Below are 15095 nucleotides of genomic sequence, written 5' to 3' on the forward strand. Positions count from 1 at the left end.
TACTGTATCCGAACCCTGTGAAGCAGCTGCATCACCAGCTGCAGGGGCGGAAATGTGTACAGCAAGCCAGGAGGCCCCACTGGGTGGGCTAATGCATCCACTCCGAATGGGAGGGGTGTTGGTTGCTCTTACAGAGAACCACGGGGGATACTTTGCATTCTCCCTGCTCGCAAACATGTCAGCCACCGGTCACCTAAACCATTATCAGACCTGTTCAGCTATGTCCGGAAAGATGCTCCTTTCTTCCTGGAGAAAGCCCCCTCTGGACATCTGACATGCTGGAATGTGGCGGGCTTTCAAGGAGTGGAGATGGCGATCTGTGCAAGTCAGGATGGACACTGTCATCCTGTGCAGGGCCAGGGATCTGACGCCTCCTTGTCTGTTCAGATAAGCCACCACAGTGGTGTTGTCTGATTTCACCATGACATGCTTCCCTTTCAGTAGAGGAGCAAAGTGGTGATGCACCTTCTGAACCACTGTGCGCTCTAATTGGAATACGACAGATGACAAACATAGCTAGCTCATTTGGGAAGCTGCTCGATAGCCGTCTTGTTTTGGTCGCCATCTTTGTCCTGATGGTGGATGGGGTTACCTGCACACAGCCTTCATGACTGAGGTCGCTGGTAAAAATGGAAGTGGTGGAACAGCAATGGCGGTAGCCGTCAGTAGGCCGGGGAAAGTCTAACGTTTTAACCTTGGGCCATATGCTAACTGAGGCGGCAGGAGGAGGAGGGGAGTGGGCGCTCCGTTTTTGTGGGAGCACCACTCCACTCTCCTGGGCTGAGAGAGTTTTCCACAGTAGTAAATCCATGAGTGCTGCCCAACGCACGTGCACTCCCAGCTTGGGATGTGCTCGTCGAGGAACTGTGGCAGCAACTCAACCAAAGTGAAATAAAAAGTCTATTAGCCCTAGAAGAAGCTAGCAAGCTACTCTTAGCTTCATTAGCCCTCCCAGACACCGATGGAGCCAGCCGGCAGCATTTAGCTACATTAGCCTTGCTAGCCGCTAGCCTCATCATGAATGTGGAGAGCGTGAATGTGGAGTGGATGCTGGAGAAAGGCGGGCAACATGCTCTCCCCTTGCCCCTTATTTGCTTCACCTATAGGTAGGAAGGTGAGATATCCCCTCCAGCCCAGGTGGGGCGCCTCTTAAGGCTGTCAGCACTAGCATCTGAAACAACCTGAGTATCAGAGTGTGTAGTACTTGGAACTAATAGAACGAATGGGACCGACCCCCCCCCAACACATGTCTGGCCACAATGGGGGGGGGGGGGCTTGAGCAGGCCAAGGGTGGCTTGTGCTTGGGGTGGTCCTGTCGTGAGGCCTCTTCCCAGAGAAGCAGCAAAAGCCTCGGCTGCTGATGTTGCTGCTGCCATTGTGGAGGGGGCTGCTGGGGGCGAAGATGGGATCCCAGCTGCTCTGATGCCTTCCAGGCCATCTCCAATCAGTTGGTGAATGGGTGGATGTCTGGGCCAAAAAGGGGCTCATGTGCTCACGTTAGACGGACATGTTGGGCAGAAGGTGCCACTCGCACTCATTCAGGGAGGACAGGCCCAGCCAAAGATGCCTGTAGCCCACTTGTGCCACGCACATGGTGCAGCCACCATTGATGGCGAAGGCCTGGGACATCCGCAGGATGTTGGCGGCTGTCGTCTGGAGCTCGGTGATCTCAGTCGGTGACAGCTTGGTATACTCGTGGGTGAGCTTGTCAAGGGACCCAACAAAGAAAGCTATATTGCTAGCTAGTGCCAACACCTGGGAGGCACTGACATAGCCGTGGTCAAAGAAGTTGGACATCACTCATTCCCGCACATTGGGGAGTGACGGCTGACCACCTGGCCAGAGGGAGGCCGACCCTGACTGCATCACTCTATCAGCGGCACACCCTTGTCTCACTCCCAGCCCTCCATGGAGCAGTAGGGACTGTAGGCCACAGCCGAGGGTTTAGTGTTGAGCAGAGAAGCCCGCTCACACTGCACGTAGTGGAAGAGTGGTGCCATCTTGGGACATGCAACATGTGTATGAGGCCTACCACGTGGCTGAGCACAAAGGCTGATGGTGAAGTCATCCTGGGGAGCAGAGGAGGGTGGAGCTGACGGAAGCGGGGTTCCCATCCTTTTGGCAGCTGAGGTGAACAGGTCGGGCAGGTCGTCGAGTGGGTACTGATGTGCCACCCGCAGCTCCACGTTGAGGAAGAGGGAAGCTGGGACCTCCTTCTCATGGCCACCATGGTCGTCCTCCTCCTTGTACTCAATCCCAGGGTTTGGAGTGGGCCGTTGCCCCTTCACATGCCAACACCTGGCTAGCATGGGAGAGACAAACTTCTGCTGATTCTCGCACTCCACTCAGGGGAGACCGAGGCAGGCAGGGCAGGTCTCGGACTCCTCCTGGTGCCACCAACTGAGGCAGATGAAGCAGGACTGGTGGGCATCCAGGAGCAACATCTGAGCAGCACAGGTGAAGCAGGTCTTGGAGGAAGTAGTAGACATTTTGAGCTGCGACACTGGAGGGACAGGAAACTCCCAGCAAAATCCATAGCTCAGGTGGCTGAGTGAAAAAGGGAGAAGAACAGCGGAGACGCAGCGGATTTATAGGGGGCAGTGTACGGTGTGACACCTACCACCTAATTGGGAAATGAGTGCAAAGATCTTTCTCAGGTGGCTAGGCAGAACCGCAATGGGGTAAACCAAAAGTGAAGCCCCTTAGAGGGCATAGCATGTACGACAAAGAAATGCTCAAACACGGGCGTCATAGTAGCGTAGCGATCTATTCCATCCCTATAGACACAATTGGCCGTGTCTGCAAATGGGTAGCCAGATGTAGACATGTGTCCTGACCGCTGCACTAGCACCTCCTCTGTTCAGTCGGTGTGCCTGTTCAGGGGGGAGAGGGAACTGGGGGGAATAGTGTGATCCTTCCACGTGCTACGTCCCCTTGGCGGAACTCCTCAATGCCAGGTGAAAAGAAGCGGCTGGCGACTCCACATGTATCGGAGGAAGCATGTGGTAGTCTGCAGCCCTGCCCAGCTTGGCAGATGGGGTGGAGCAGCGACTGGGATGGCTTGGAAGAGTGGGGTAATTGGCCAGGTACAATTGGGGAGAAAAGGGGGGGGGTTCCAAAACTCGGTTTGACTTGGCGTGCCAGCCCCAGCACAGCTGGGATTTGCATTTCCATTACAACAGGGCTACCCTCTTGAAGGTATGTCTTTAAGTGATGACACGCTTGTCTTGAGTCTATTATTTTCAAAAGCAGCGCCCTCTTTTCAATGACTTGTGCTTTCCATTCTCTTTTGTCTTTGCATTCTTTCGAGACGTAATTGAAACAGATGAACGCCTGAAGTATCTATCTGCTATGTCCAGCAGCGAAGGCTTTTTAAACATGTCGCTGAATCGTCCCTGAATGATGTCGAAACCCATCTGATGTCACCGCAACCCGCTTCAAGGTGGGTCTGACACACTTTGGCCCGACTCCAGAGATGGTCCATCTTGGGCACGACTCGGCACAACTTGACGCATTTAAACTGGTAATGGAAACGCAAATCAACACGGCATGAATCGACTCGGCACGGCCAAAAGTGCCAATGGAAAAACCATATTACCTTCCTCTGTCTGTGGTGGTGGTGTTTTTCTTGTGAGGGAGAACTGGAGCGCCCCCTGTTGTGGCTGAAGGAGCTACCTGTGTTGTCACTGGAGCGCAACTTCTTCTGCTGTGAAGAAGACAGAGGGTGAAAGTCAAAAGAAAAGGGAGGAACTAAATGGACAAAAGGAATTGTTAGCAAACCAAACTTGATCATTGAAAACACAGAAAATAGATATTGAAGTAGTTATCTTTACATTGACTGCAAAATGCAACTCTCCAAGTTTGTTTAGAAATATTGATGCCAAGCACAGGCTGAAGGTTCAGTGGTGTATTTACAGGAAGTGGAAAAAATATTTTGGACTGTTCTGACTGTTGTAACTTTTCAGACTTTCCATATCACCTTCTTGTGGCAACCTAATAACAAGTACATAATTTATTGACGGAAAAAAGGTCATTTTTAAATTCAAGTGTTCCTCGTGGCATATGTTACTTGGGAATGATGGTCCACAGTACAATGAAAGTATTTGTGAAGGCTGCATGGGGAGAGGCACCACCCTGGTCATACACTTCTTGCCAAAATTTTGATAAGGAAAGCAGCTACTGATGCTGGAAGCTGCTAAACTTCAAATGACTTGCATACTATTTTGCATGAAATTTCATTGGACTGTGCCCTCAGTTGACATGTAGAGCCATGTGAGTGCTGAGGGTGACTCACTACAGACTCACTATGGCACAGAGACAGGAGGTGAACTGTTTTTCTAGCCGCTGGCAGACTGTCACAAGTATGTCTTCCAGTTGCTTTTTGTCTCTTGTTCCGTCTTACTTTGCACTCGAGTGACATTCTTTAACCCTGTTGATCCTCCATCCACGTAAGTGGATAAGTAAGTAAGGATGATAATTAACACTGAGTTCTCCCATTTAAAGACTTAGGCACTATTTTCAGGAAACTGGGTGCAGGCGCAAGTGCAAGTGCAGACGGAATCACAGGCGCACAGGGGTGTGGCAAATATATTTTTTTGGTAATTTGGTGATCAGATGCACAAGTGCAGCCCTGGCACAGCATGGCACAATTGAAAAAGAGGTTGGATTAGGGTTCATTTTAAGTGGGTGGAGTTGGGGTATGCTTCAACTTGGCCAATTAAATCAGCTCACCCTTTAAATACGCCGTGGCACATTGTTTTGTCATGTTTGTGATGGATGAAGAAGGAAGTCTTTTAGAACCACTCTGCTTTACTCATCGATTCACTCAGATATATAAAATCCGGCAGTGGTAAATTCTTTCCCTGTACCACTACTGTCTTCCAATTAAATACGCCATTCCAATAGATTGTGACAAAACAAAATATATATAATTTGAAGCAACACACAAGAAGATAATTATTAAACAGCCTGGCTTACATAACTCACAAATTGACTTTAGTGTTGTCACATCGTGCACAAGCCTACAAAGATTGACAGTGGACACAACAGTTTAGAAAGGGAGTGGATTTTCAAGGCCTGATCCCATGGCTCAGTAAATAAAAAATCTCCCATCCCATCCTGCTCATGGAATTGAGAGTAGAACTGACTCTCGTCCAACGGGAATTCTGCAGAGGTCCCATCACCCAGATTGTCATAATGGGTGAAATTTCATGGCTTCACATCAAATTCAACAGCCACATATCAACATTTCTTTCTGTATAACTTTTTCAAACTGTTGCATTGAGTTGATTGTTGATGTTGGTTTAATGCTTTATCTCAGTGGGGTGAAATGTTAGGTTAACATCCAAAAAAACATTTGGCTAGATGTTCTGGTGGGTCCTTGATTACACTACTGCATGAAAATAGCTCAATGCATCTGCGCTTGCACTGGTGGAGGCATAATGCGTTTCTGCTGTTAAACAGCTTCACACCAAGCTTGTCAACTGTGTTTCCTCCAACTTCAGTCATACATCCCAGCCGGAGATGGAATAACCTTCCTATAAACCCTTTCTAGCTGCTGATGTTGGTGAGGTTTTGCTCTTTGCTTGACCTGTTTCCCTTGATATGGTTGACCACAAAATCTTAGTGGAACGTATGTCTGACTCAATTCTCAAAAGGCTAATAGAATATATTTCTGACAGTTCTGTTATCTTAGGTAATTTTACAGCTGTAACTTATTAAAAATCCTTTCCTACTATTGAGTGTTTCTTTTAATGAAACATATATATGTGTGTATATATATATACATATGTAGAGCCGAAGGAACGGAGAAGACCGTAGGTTCACACTTTAGCCGTGTAGGCAACTTTCTTTAATCCACGGTAAATCAGAGAGCAACCAAACCACAGCTCGACTGAGCGGAGGTGGCAAGAATAATCAGAAAACTGGCTGGACAACCATAACTTAACCCTGCGTTAACCTGCCAGGGCAACCATGACTTAACCCTTAGTTCCTGGGTTGAATTCTGTCCCCAATACGTGTCCACCACATGAGCCCCCCCAGAATTCGCCCTAGTAATCGAAGTCAGGCAGGCGCGGGGGGACAACAGGCCGTCCGCGGCGGCTCCGGATAACAGGGGCCGGAGTGTCTCTGGGAGGCATTGACGCGGGCCTGTGGAGGTCGGCCTGAGGAGCAGAAGAGGCAGCTCGGGCCTCCACGGGGGGAGGAGGCGGAGCCGGGGGACGACCGCGACGAGGAGGTTGGGCTAACTCCAACGGCTGCGTCAAGTCCAGGTGTGCGGGTTTAACTCGGTCCACTGAAACATGCTCGGCCGTGCCCCCAAAATCCACCACCAGGTGCTTAGTTCCCCGTTCCAGGACGCGGAAGGGGCCGTCATAAGGGGGTTGCAGAGGGGGGCGGTGTGCGTCGTGACGGATGAACACGTAGTCCGCTGACTGCAGACCTGGGGGCACCTGGGACACCGGCGCGCCGTGTTGGGCGGTAGGGACGGGTGTGAAAGCTCTGACCCCGTCCAGCAAGGAGGCTCGTTGGTCCACAGCTGACCAGGGACGCGTTGCATTGGGCATGAAATCGCCTGGGACTCGCAGCGGCGTGCCGTACACCAGCTCCGCAGAGGAGGCTTGTAGGTCTTCCTTCGGGGCGGTCCGCAGGCCCAGCATGACCCATGGGAGCTTGTCGACCCAGTTGCAGTCCTTGAGAGTAGCCCGAAGCGCAGCCTTCATGGACCGGTGGAAGCGCTCACATAGGCCGTTCGCCTGAGGGTGGTAGGCGGTAGTGCGATGAAGCTTGACGCCCAGAGCCTCACCCACAGCACTCCATAGCTCTGAGGTAAACTGTGGCCCGCGGTCAGATGAAAGGTCGGAAGGCGTACCGAAACGTGAGACCCACGACCCAATAAAAGCCCGGGCCACATCAGCAGACGTCGTGGATGCCAGGGGAACAGCTTCAGGCCAGCGCGTAGTCCTGTCCACCACAGTGAAGAGGTAGGTGAACCCATGGGAGGGGGGTAGGGGACCAACCAGGTCGACGTGGACATGGTCAAATCGTCTCTCCGGCACTGCGAAGCGTTCCAGGGGCGCCTTAATGTGGCGGTGTATCTTAGCCCGCTGACAGGCAACACACGAGTCGGCCCACGCTTTCACGTCTCTCTTAAGTCCCTCCCACACAAACTTAGCAGAGGTCAGGCGCACGGATGGCTTACCGCCTGGATGAGAGAGGCCGTGCACAGCTTCAAATACGGGGCGTCTCCAGCTGTGCGGGACGATGGGCCTGGGCTGTCCTGTGGAGACGTCACACAGGAGGGTGGCACCTGTGTCGCTGAAAGGAACGTCCTGCAGGCGGAGCCCCGTGTCGGAGGCCCGGAGACGGAGGATGCTCGGGTCCGTGGCCTGGTCAACGGCCATCTGTGCATAGTCAAGGCCTAGGTGGACCGCTCCAATCACTGCCCTAGAGAGGCAGTCAGCTACCTGGTTAGACTTACCAGCGACGTGCTGGATGTCGGTAGTGAATTCCGAAATGTAGGAGAGTTGTCGCTGCTGGCGAGCGGACCATGGCTCGGCCGTCTTGGACATGGCAAACGTGAGGGGCTTGTGGTCCACGTACGCAGTAAACTCGCGGCCCTCTAGCAGGAAACGGAAATGCCGGACAGCGAGCCAGAGACCGAGGAGTTCCCTGTCAAAAGTACTATACTTGCGCTCTCGGGGTGTAAGCTGGCGACTGAAAAAGGCCAAAGGCTGCCAAGCCCCCCCCACCCACTGTTCGTGAACCGCACCAACAGCATAGTCCGATGCATCCGTGGTTATGGAAATAGGCGCTGTAGGTGAAGGATGCGCTAGCAGGGTAGCCTGGGAGAGCGCAGCTTTAGTCTCGGTGAACGCACGGTCCCGCTCTGCTGTCCAGTCGACCGCCTGGTTGGGGGACATGCCTTTCAGCGCCTCGTACAGTGGCCGGATGATAAAGGCGGCTCGGGGAATGAAGCGGTGGTAGAATGTCACCATCCCAATGAACTCCCTGAGCGCACGAGCTGTTTGGGGGCGCGGAAAGGCCGCCACCGCTTCCACCTTTGAGGGCAGGGGGACTGCCCCGTCCCCAGTGATGCGATGCCCGAGGAAATCAATGGCTGTCAGCCCGAACCGGCACTTCGCTGGGTTGACGATCAGCCCATGCTGGCTGAGGCGTGTGAAGAGGGCATGAAGATGGGACAGGTGTTCTTCCTTGGAGGCGCTGGCGATGAGTATGTCGTCCAAATAGACGAAGAGGAAAGGAAGGCCACGGAGCATGAATCCATCAGCCGCTGAAAGGACTGGGCCGCGTTTTTGAGTCCAAATGGCATTCGTAGGAATTCAAATAGGCCGAATGGGGTAGTCACCGCTGTCTTGGGGATGTCTGAGGGGTGCACGGGAACTTGATGATAACCACGGACCAGGTCGACTTTTGAGAAGACGCATTTGCCAGACAGGTTTGCAGAAAAGTCCTGGATATGCGGGACAGGATAGCGGTCGGGCGTGGTGGCGTCATTTAGTCGGCGGTAGTCCCCGCATGGGCGCCAACCTCCATCAGGCTTAGCGACGATGTGGAGTGGGGACGCCCACGGGCTGTCAGAGCGGCGGATGATCCCCATGCGTTCCAGGTGCTCGAACTCAGACTTGGCAATGGCGAGTTTGGCGGGGTCGAGACGCCTGGCTCTGGCGTAGACCGGGGGCCCCTTCGTAGCAATGTGATGCTCCACCCCATGCTTAGCGGTGGGTGCAGAGAAGGTAGGCTGGGTGAGGTCAGGGAACTCAGCGAGGAGGCGGGTGAACTTGTCTGCCTCTGAGAGAGAGTTGGCTAGACCTGCATAGGCCGCTTCCCTCCGCGTACATGCGAAGGAGGAGAAGGTTAAGGCATCGACCAGACGGCTGTTCTGAATGTCCACTAGCAAACCGTAAGCGCACAAAAAATCAGCTCCGAGGAGGGGAAGCGTTACATTGGCCATGACGAACTCCCACGTGAAACGTTGTCCACCAAAACACAGTTCTACAGACCGCACGCCGTAGGTGTGGATAGGGCTGCCGTCAGCCGTCGCCAACTGGGGGCCCCGCTCCCCGCCCATGATGTCGACGTCAGTAGCAGGGAGCACGCTTCTCTGTGCGCCCGTGTCACAAAGAAATCGCCGACCGGAGATGGTGTCGAGGATGAAGAGTAGCCTGCTCGTATCGCCAACACTCATGGCCACTACTGAGTGTTGGCCCTCTCGTTTCCCGTCGGCCTGTAGTTGCAGGGGGAACGGCACCGTTTAGCTTTCGCACCAAATCGAGCGTGGTACATACAGAGTCCAGAGGGCTTGTAGCGGTCTGATGCTGTGGCGCCACCGTCGGGCCACGCCCGCGATGTCGGCGGGGGGCCAGTGAAGGTAGGAGCCAGCACCCCGGCATGGGAGGAACGTTGTGTAGCGACGAAGAATCGGTCAGCCTCCTTTGCCAGCTCACGGGGATCAGTGATGGTGGAGTTAGCGAGCGCAGTCTGGACGTGGGGTGGCATGTTGCGCAGAAACAGCTCCATAAACAGGAAACATGGCTTTTCTTGACCCAGTAGGTTTAACATCCTGCTCATTAGCTCCGATGGTTTGCCATCTCCCAAGCCCTGAATTGCGAAGAGGCGACGTGCTCTCTCCGTTGTTGACAGTTCAAAAGTTTCAAGGAGGAGATGTTTAAGTGCGGCGTATTTACCATCGGCCGGTGGGTTGGTTATGAAACCGCTTATCCTGGAAGCCGTAGCGCACCCCAGCGCTGCCACTACGTAGTAGTACCTGGTCTCGTCTGCTGTTATGTCTCTGAGCGCGAACTGTGCCTCAGCCTGCGCGAACCATGTAGCCGCGGAAGACTCCCAAAACTCCGGCAGTTTAATTGCAACGGCGTTCGTAGCCATAATGTGTGTGGTTTCAGAAAACTTATCCGAAAATCACGTCGGGATCACCAGTGTAGAGCCGAAGGAACGGAGAAGACCGTAGGTTCACACTTTAGCCGTGTAGGCAACTTTCTTTAATCCACGGTAAATCAGAGAGCAACCAAACCACAGCTCGACTGAGCGGAGGTGGCAAGAATAATCAGAAAACTGGCTGGACAACCATAACTTAACCCTGCGTTAACCTGCCAGGGCAACCATGACTTAACCCTTAGTTCCTGGGTTGAATTCTGTCCCCAATACGTGTCCACCACACATATATATATTCTTGTTTTGTATTTTATTTATTTTTGGTTAAAAGAAACACTCAACCATACGGAAAGTGCTCAACAAATAAGGAGCAAAATAATCCAGTGATTCAAGTAATTCTTTAATGGGCATGAAACAGGCTTGTACTGTCTCATAAAGAATTTACTTGAATCACTGGATTTTAATATAATCTAGTCTCAGAATATTATATATATATATATATATATATATATAGCGTTTTTTTCCGAAACCGTCAATGGTGTTGAGTGCTCAACTAATGAGGAGCGAAATATCAACACGGATACAGGAAAAAGATTTTAATGCATAGCAGTACAGGCCTGTTTCGTGCGTCTCGCACTCATCAGCTGCTAAGGTTTTTTTCATGAAGAATCATACAGTTACATTGCCCAGCGTCACACCCCTAATTTCGGTTTGACAGCGACCAATCAGATGGGGAAACATTCAAATTATAACAGCCAATGGGGTACTTATGATGCACAGGGGTCGCTGTCAAACCAAAATTAGGGGTGTGACGCTGGGCAATGTAACTGTATGATTCTTCGTGAAAAAAACATTAGCAGCTGATGAGTGCGAGACGCACAAAACAGGCCTGTACTGCTTTGCATTAAAATCTTTTTTCCTGTATATCCATGTTTATATATATACATATATTTCTGTCTCATAAACAATTTACTTGAATCACTGGATTATATTTATATATATATATATATATATATATATATATATATATATATATATATATATATATATATATATACTTAGCACAAAAAGTAAGGAAATTTGTGTTTGGTAGATTATTTCTTTGTTGTAACAATGCTGCTTGGCAATGAACCTTATACCGTTGGAAAGCCTGTTTATTTCTCTTTTAAATGGGGCCACAATTGTAAGGAATATGCATTTGTGGGATAAGCAGCAGAGCTGAGTATGTGGGTTGCGCCCATGAAGAATTTGCCAAATCTTCTCTGCCAATGCCAAACAGCTTATTTTGCTGTTGCTATTGACTCTTGTTTTGAGCTTCTGCTACCCCAGGTACTGACAATCAGGTGCCTGATATAAGATTTACTGCCAAGAAGCATTGTTACAGGAAAGACATAATCTACCAAACACAAATTTCCTTACTTTTTGTGCTAAGTTTATATACTATATATATATATACAGTGCATCTGGAAAGTATTCACACCCCTCCACTTTCCCCACATTTTATGTTACAGCCTTATTCCAAAATGTATTAAATTCCTTTTTTTTCCTCATCAATTTACGCACAATACCCCAACATGACAAAGCGAAAAAGGTTTTGTAGAAATTTTTGCAAATTTATTAAAAATAAAAAACTGAAATAATGCATGTACATAAGTATTCACACCCTTTACTCAGTACTTGGTTGAGGCACCCTTGGCAGCGATTACAGCCTCAAGTCATCTTGGGTATGAAGCTACAAGCTTGGCACACCTATATTTGGGGTATTTCTCCAATTCTTCTCTGCAGATCCTCTCGACCTCTGTAAGGTTAGATGGGGAGCATCGCTGCACAGCTATTTTCAGGTCTTTCCCCAAGATGTTCAATGGGGTTCAAGTCTGGGCTCTGGCTGGGCCACTCAAGGACATTCACAGACTTGTCCCGAAGCCACTCCTTCGTTGTCTTGGCTGTGTGCTTAGGGTCGTTGTCGTGTTGAAAGGTAAACCTTTGCACCAGTCTGAGGTCCTGAGCACTCTGGAGCAGGTTTTCATCAAGGATCTCTCTGTACTTTGCTCCATTCATCTTTCCCTCGATCCTGACTAGTCTCCCAGTTCCTGCCGCTGAAAAACATCCCCACAGCATGATGCTGCCACCACCATGCTTCACTGTAGGGATGGTATTAGCAAGGTGATGAGAAGTGCCTGGTTTCCTCCAGACGTGACGTTTGGCATTCAGGCCCAAGAGTTCAATCTTGGTTTCATCAGACCAGAGAATCTTGTTTCTCATGGTCTGAGAGTCCTTTAGGTGCTTTCTGGCAAACTCCAAGCGGGCTGTCATGTGCTTTTTACTGAGCAGTAGTGTTGTCACGATACCAAAATTATGACTTCGATACGATACCTGCCATAAATACCTCGATACTGAACCGATACCACGGTAAAATTCTAAAATATCTGGAAAAGAGTGTTCATCTCTACCCAGGAGACTCGAGAAGCCTAGCCTCCAAGAACAACACCCGGTCACCAACGGCTCCAACGACTCTCATGACCACTGAACAATGAAGTCGAAAGTAACACCCCAACGACCGTCGCTGCTAAACAAATCCAAATCAATAGCTCCGATGGCGACGGGCGCGGCTGGACATGGGAGCACAGGAGAGCCACGCATATCTATGGCTCTGACAACGACTCCTAGAGGATAAATTCTGAGTCTCATCACCAGCCACTCAGACTAGCTTGGTCTAGTCAGAAAGGCCCGAACTGAGGAAGCCTCTTGGATGAGAGGCGAAACATCTTCACGGATATATACCAAGTCCAGTTGCACTTGATTCAACTCCTTTGGACAACCATGACCTGGATGAATGAGAACATTCACAGACATCTGGAAAAGAGATGAATAATGGTCCAGCTCGGTCTCACTATGGTTTAACTGTCACCAGCTTGTTCCTGTCCTACTTTTTGAGCAAATTACAGTAATAAATTAATTCTCCACAGCAAGTATGAGCATAATCTCTTGTTTGTTAACATATTTACTTTTGCTTAACAAGCCACTTTGCTGTAAAATTTAAACTTTTGAATAGTGAACACATTAATGACTGACTGACACATACAATTAAAAGACTATTTTCTCCTCTTTATTTAAAAAAAAACCCAACAAAACATGCCACTACATGGTACATGCCATTACACTATGGTGGACAAACGTCAGTCAGACAATTAGTCATTTGCAGTACCATTCTCAGTCCGTTTTTGCTTTTTGTCAATAAATCAATAAATTGCCAAATTAGGCTAGATCAAGGTCAGTGTTAAAATTACAAGCAAATTACTATGCTATTCAGTGGGCCATCTGATGGAGCCTACCCTAGGTCAAGCCTGCTGAGTTAATGGAATGTCGTTCATGGCTAACAAACTGATTTGGACTCAATACATTCTGGTGGTAGGCTATGGGTTCTCCTGAGTGCACTTCAGGTAGCCTATTGTAGCATTCCCAGCCGGACTTTATTCAGACGATGCACTCAATGGTGATAACTGCTGGGCTACGGTGCGGTATTTCTACCATTTATTTACACGAACCACCACAGACACAGCCTAAGAGCTGAAAGCAAAATAAAACATACACTCACACATGCGACCACGTTTCCACCATCGCTAGCTACCGTAACAACGTGCATAGCACTGCTAGCATTAGCTCATTCAGCTAACTTCTAAATCCGGCTACACAGTGCATAAAAATAACACCTCATAACGAACTCAAATTACACAGTCACTCTACACACACATACATGCTCGCCTTCCAGCTACTAAATAAAAAATGATAAACAATATTCTTCACGAACAGTCCTTGGCTTTCTCATGGCACGCGAACGTCAGCCATTTTAACTTTCCTTCTCGTTTCCGCCGTCAACTTGCGCACGCGCAGTAACACACAGAGGAGACCGTATCAATGTTGTTCACAATAAAAATGTTAACAAGAAAAGTGCAATTCACTATAAAATCAAATCTGGTACATGGCACTTTATAACAAATTCAATAGCATATAAATCTAATAAACAAAGCGCCATATAATAATCTCAATCACTTGTCTCAATAATATCAAATATAATCGGTTAATTTTTCGCCCGGTGCGGGATTCGATACGAGGTGTACGGCACCACAAGGCGACATCACTAACCGCTCGGCTAAAGGGTCAGACCCGTTAGCTAGGGGCTAACGTGTATTATTACTAGTTTACACTAGTATCGGTACACCGTGCAACACTGAGCAGAGGCTTCCGTCTGGCCACTCTACCCTAAAGGCCTGATTGGTGGAATGCTGCAGAGATGGTTGTCCTTCTGGAAGGTTCTCCCATCTCCACAGAGGAATGCTGGAGCTCTGTCATAGTGACCATCGGGTTCTTGGTCACCTCCCTGACCGAGGCCCTTCTCCCCCCATTGCTCAGTTTGGCTGGGCGGCCAGCTCTAGGAAGAGTCCTGGTGGATCCAAACTTCTTCCATTTACGAATGATGGAGACCACTGTGCTCTTCGGGACCTTCAAAGCTGTAGACAGTTTTTTTGTACCCTTCCCCAGATCTGTGCCTCGATACAATCCTGTCTCGGAGGTCCACAGACAATTCCTTTGACTTCATGGCTTGGTTTCTGCTCTGACATGCGCCGTCAACAGTGGGACCTTATATAGACAGGTGTGTGCCTTTCCAAATCATGTCCGATCAATTGAATTTACTACGGGTGGACTCGAATCAAGATGTAGAAACATCTCAAGGATGATCAGTGGAAACAGGATGAACCTGAGCTCAATTTTGAGTGTCACAGCAAAGGGTGTGAACACTTATGTACATGCAATATTTCAGTTTCTTATTTTTAATAAATTTGCAAAAAGTTCTACAAAACCTTTTTCTCTTTGTCATTATGGGGTATTGTGTGTAGATTGATGAGAAAAAAAGGAATTTAATCCATTTTGGAATAAGGCTGTAACATAACAAAATGTGGGGAAAGGGAAGGGGTGTGAATACTTTCCGGATGCACTGTATCTGTCAGACAATGCTCAGGATGTGGGATGAGTCTGTGGTGGCCAGTGCTCTCCTGTTTGCTGTTCTGTGTTGGGCAGCAGGTTGAGGGTGGCGGATGCAAACAGGCTCAATAAACTGATCCACAAGGGCGGTGACGTTGTGGGGGTGGAGCTGGATTCTCTGACGGCGGTTTCTGAGCGGAGGA

General features: G+C 49.4%; 1 protein-coding gene across 1 annotated transcript in view; it reads right to left on the reverse strand.

The window, feature by feature from the left end:
- LOC130112602 (protein AF-17-like) overlaps positions 1-15095 on the reverse strand; it is a 71888-nt gene that overhangs the window by 42183 nt on the left and 14610 nt on the right. The window contains exon 7 of the mRNA XM_056280042.1: positions 3599-3706. Within this exon, the coding sequence (XP_056136017.1) occupies positions 3599-3706 (108 nt within the window). The remainder of the gene's footprint in view (positions 1-3598; positions 3707-15095) is intronic.

Source organism: Lampris incognitus, chromosome 5 (genome assembly GCF_029633865.1).
Source record: "Lampris incognitus isolate fLamInc1 chromosome 5, fLamInc1.hap2, whole genome shotgun sequence".
Lineage (NCBI taxonomy): Eukaryota > Metazoa > Chordata > Actinopteri > Lampriformes > Lampridae > Lampris > Lampris incognitus.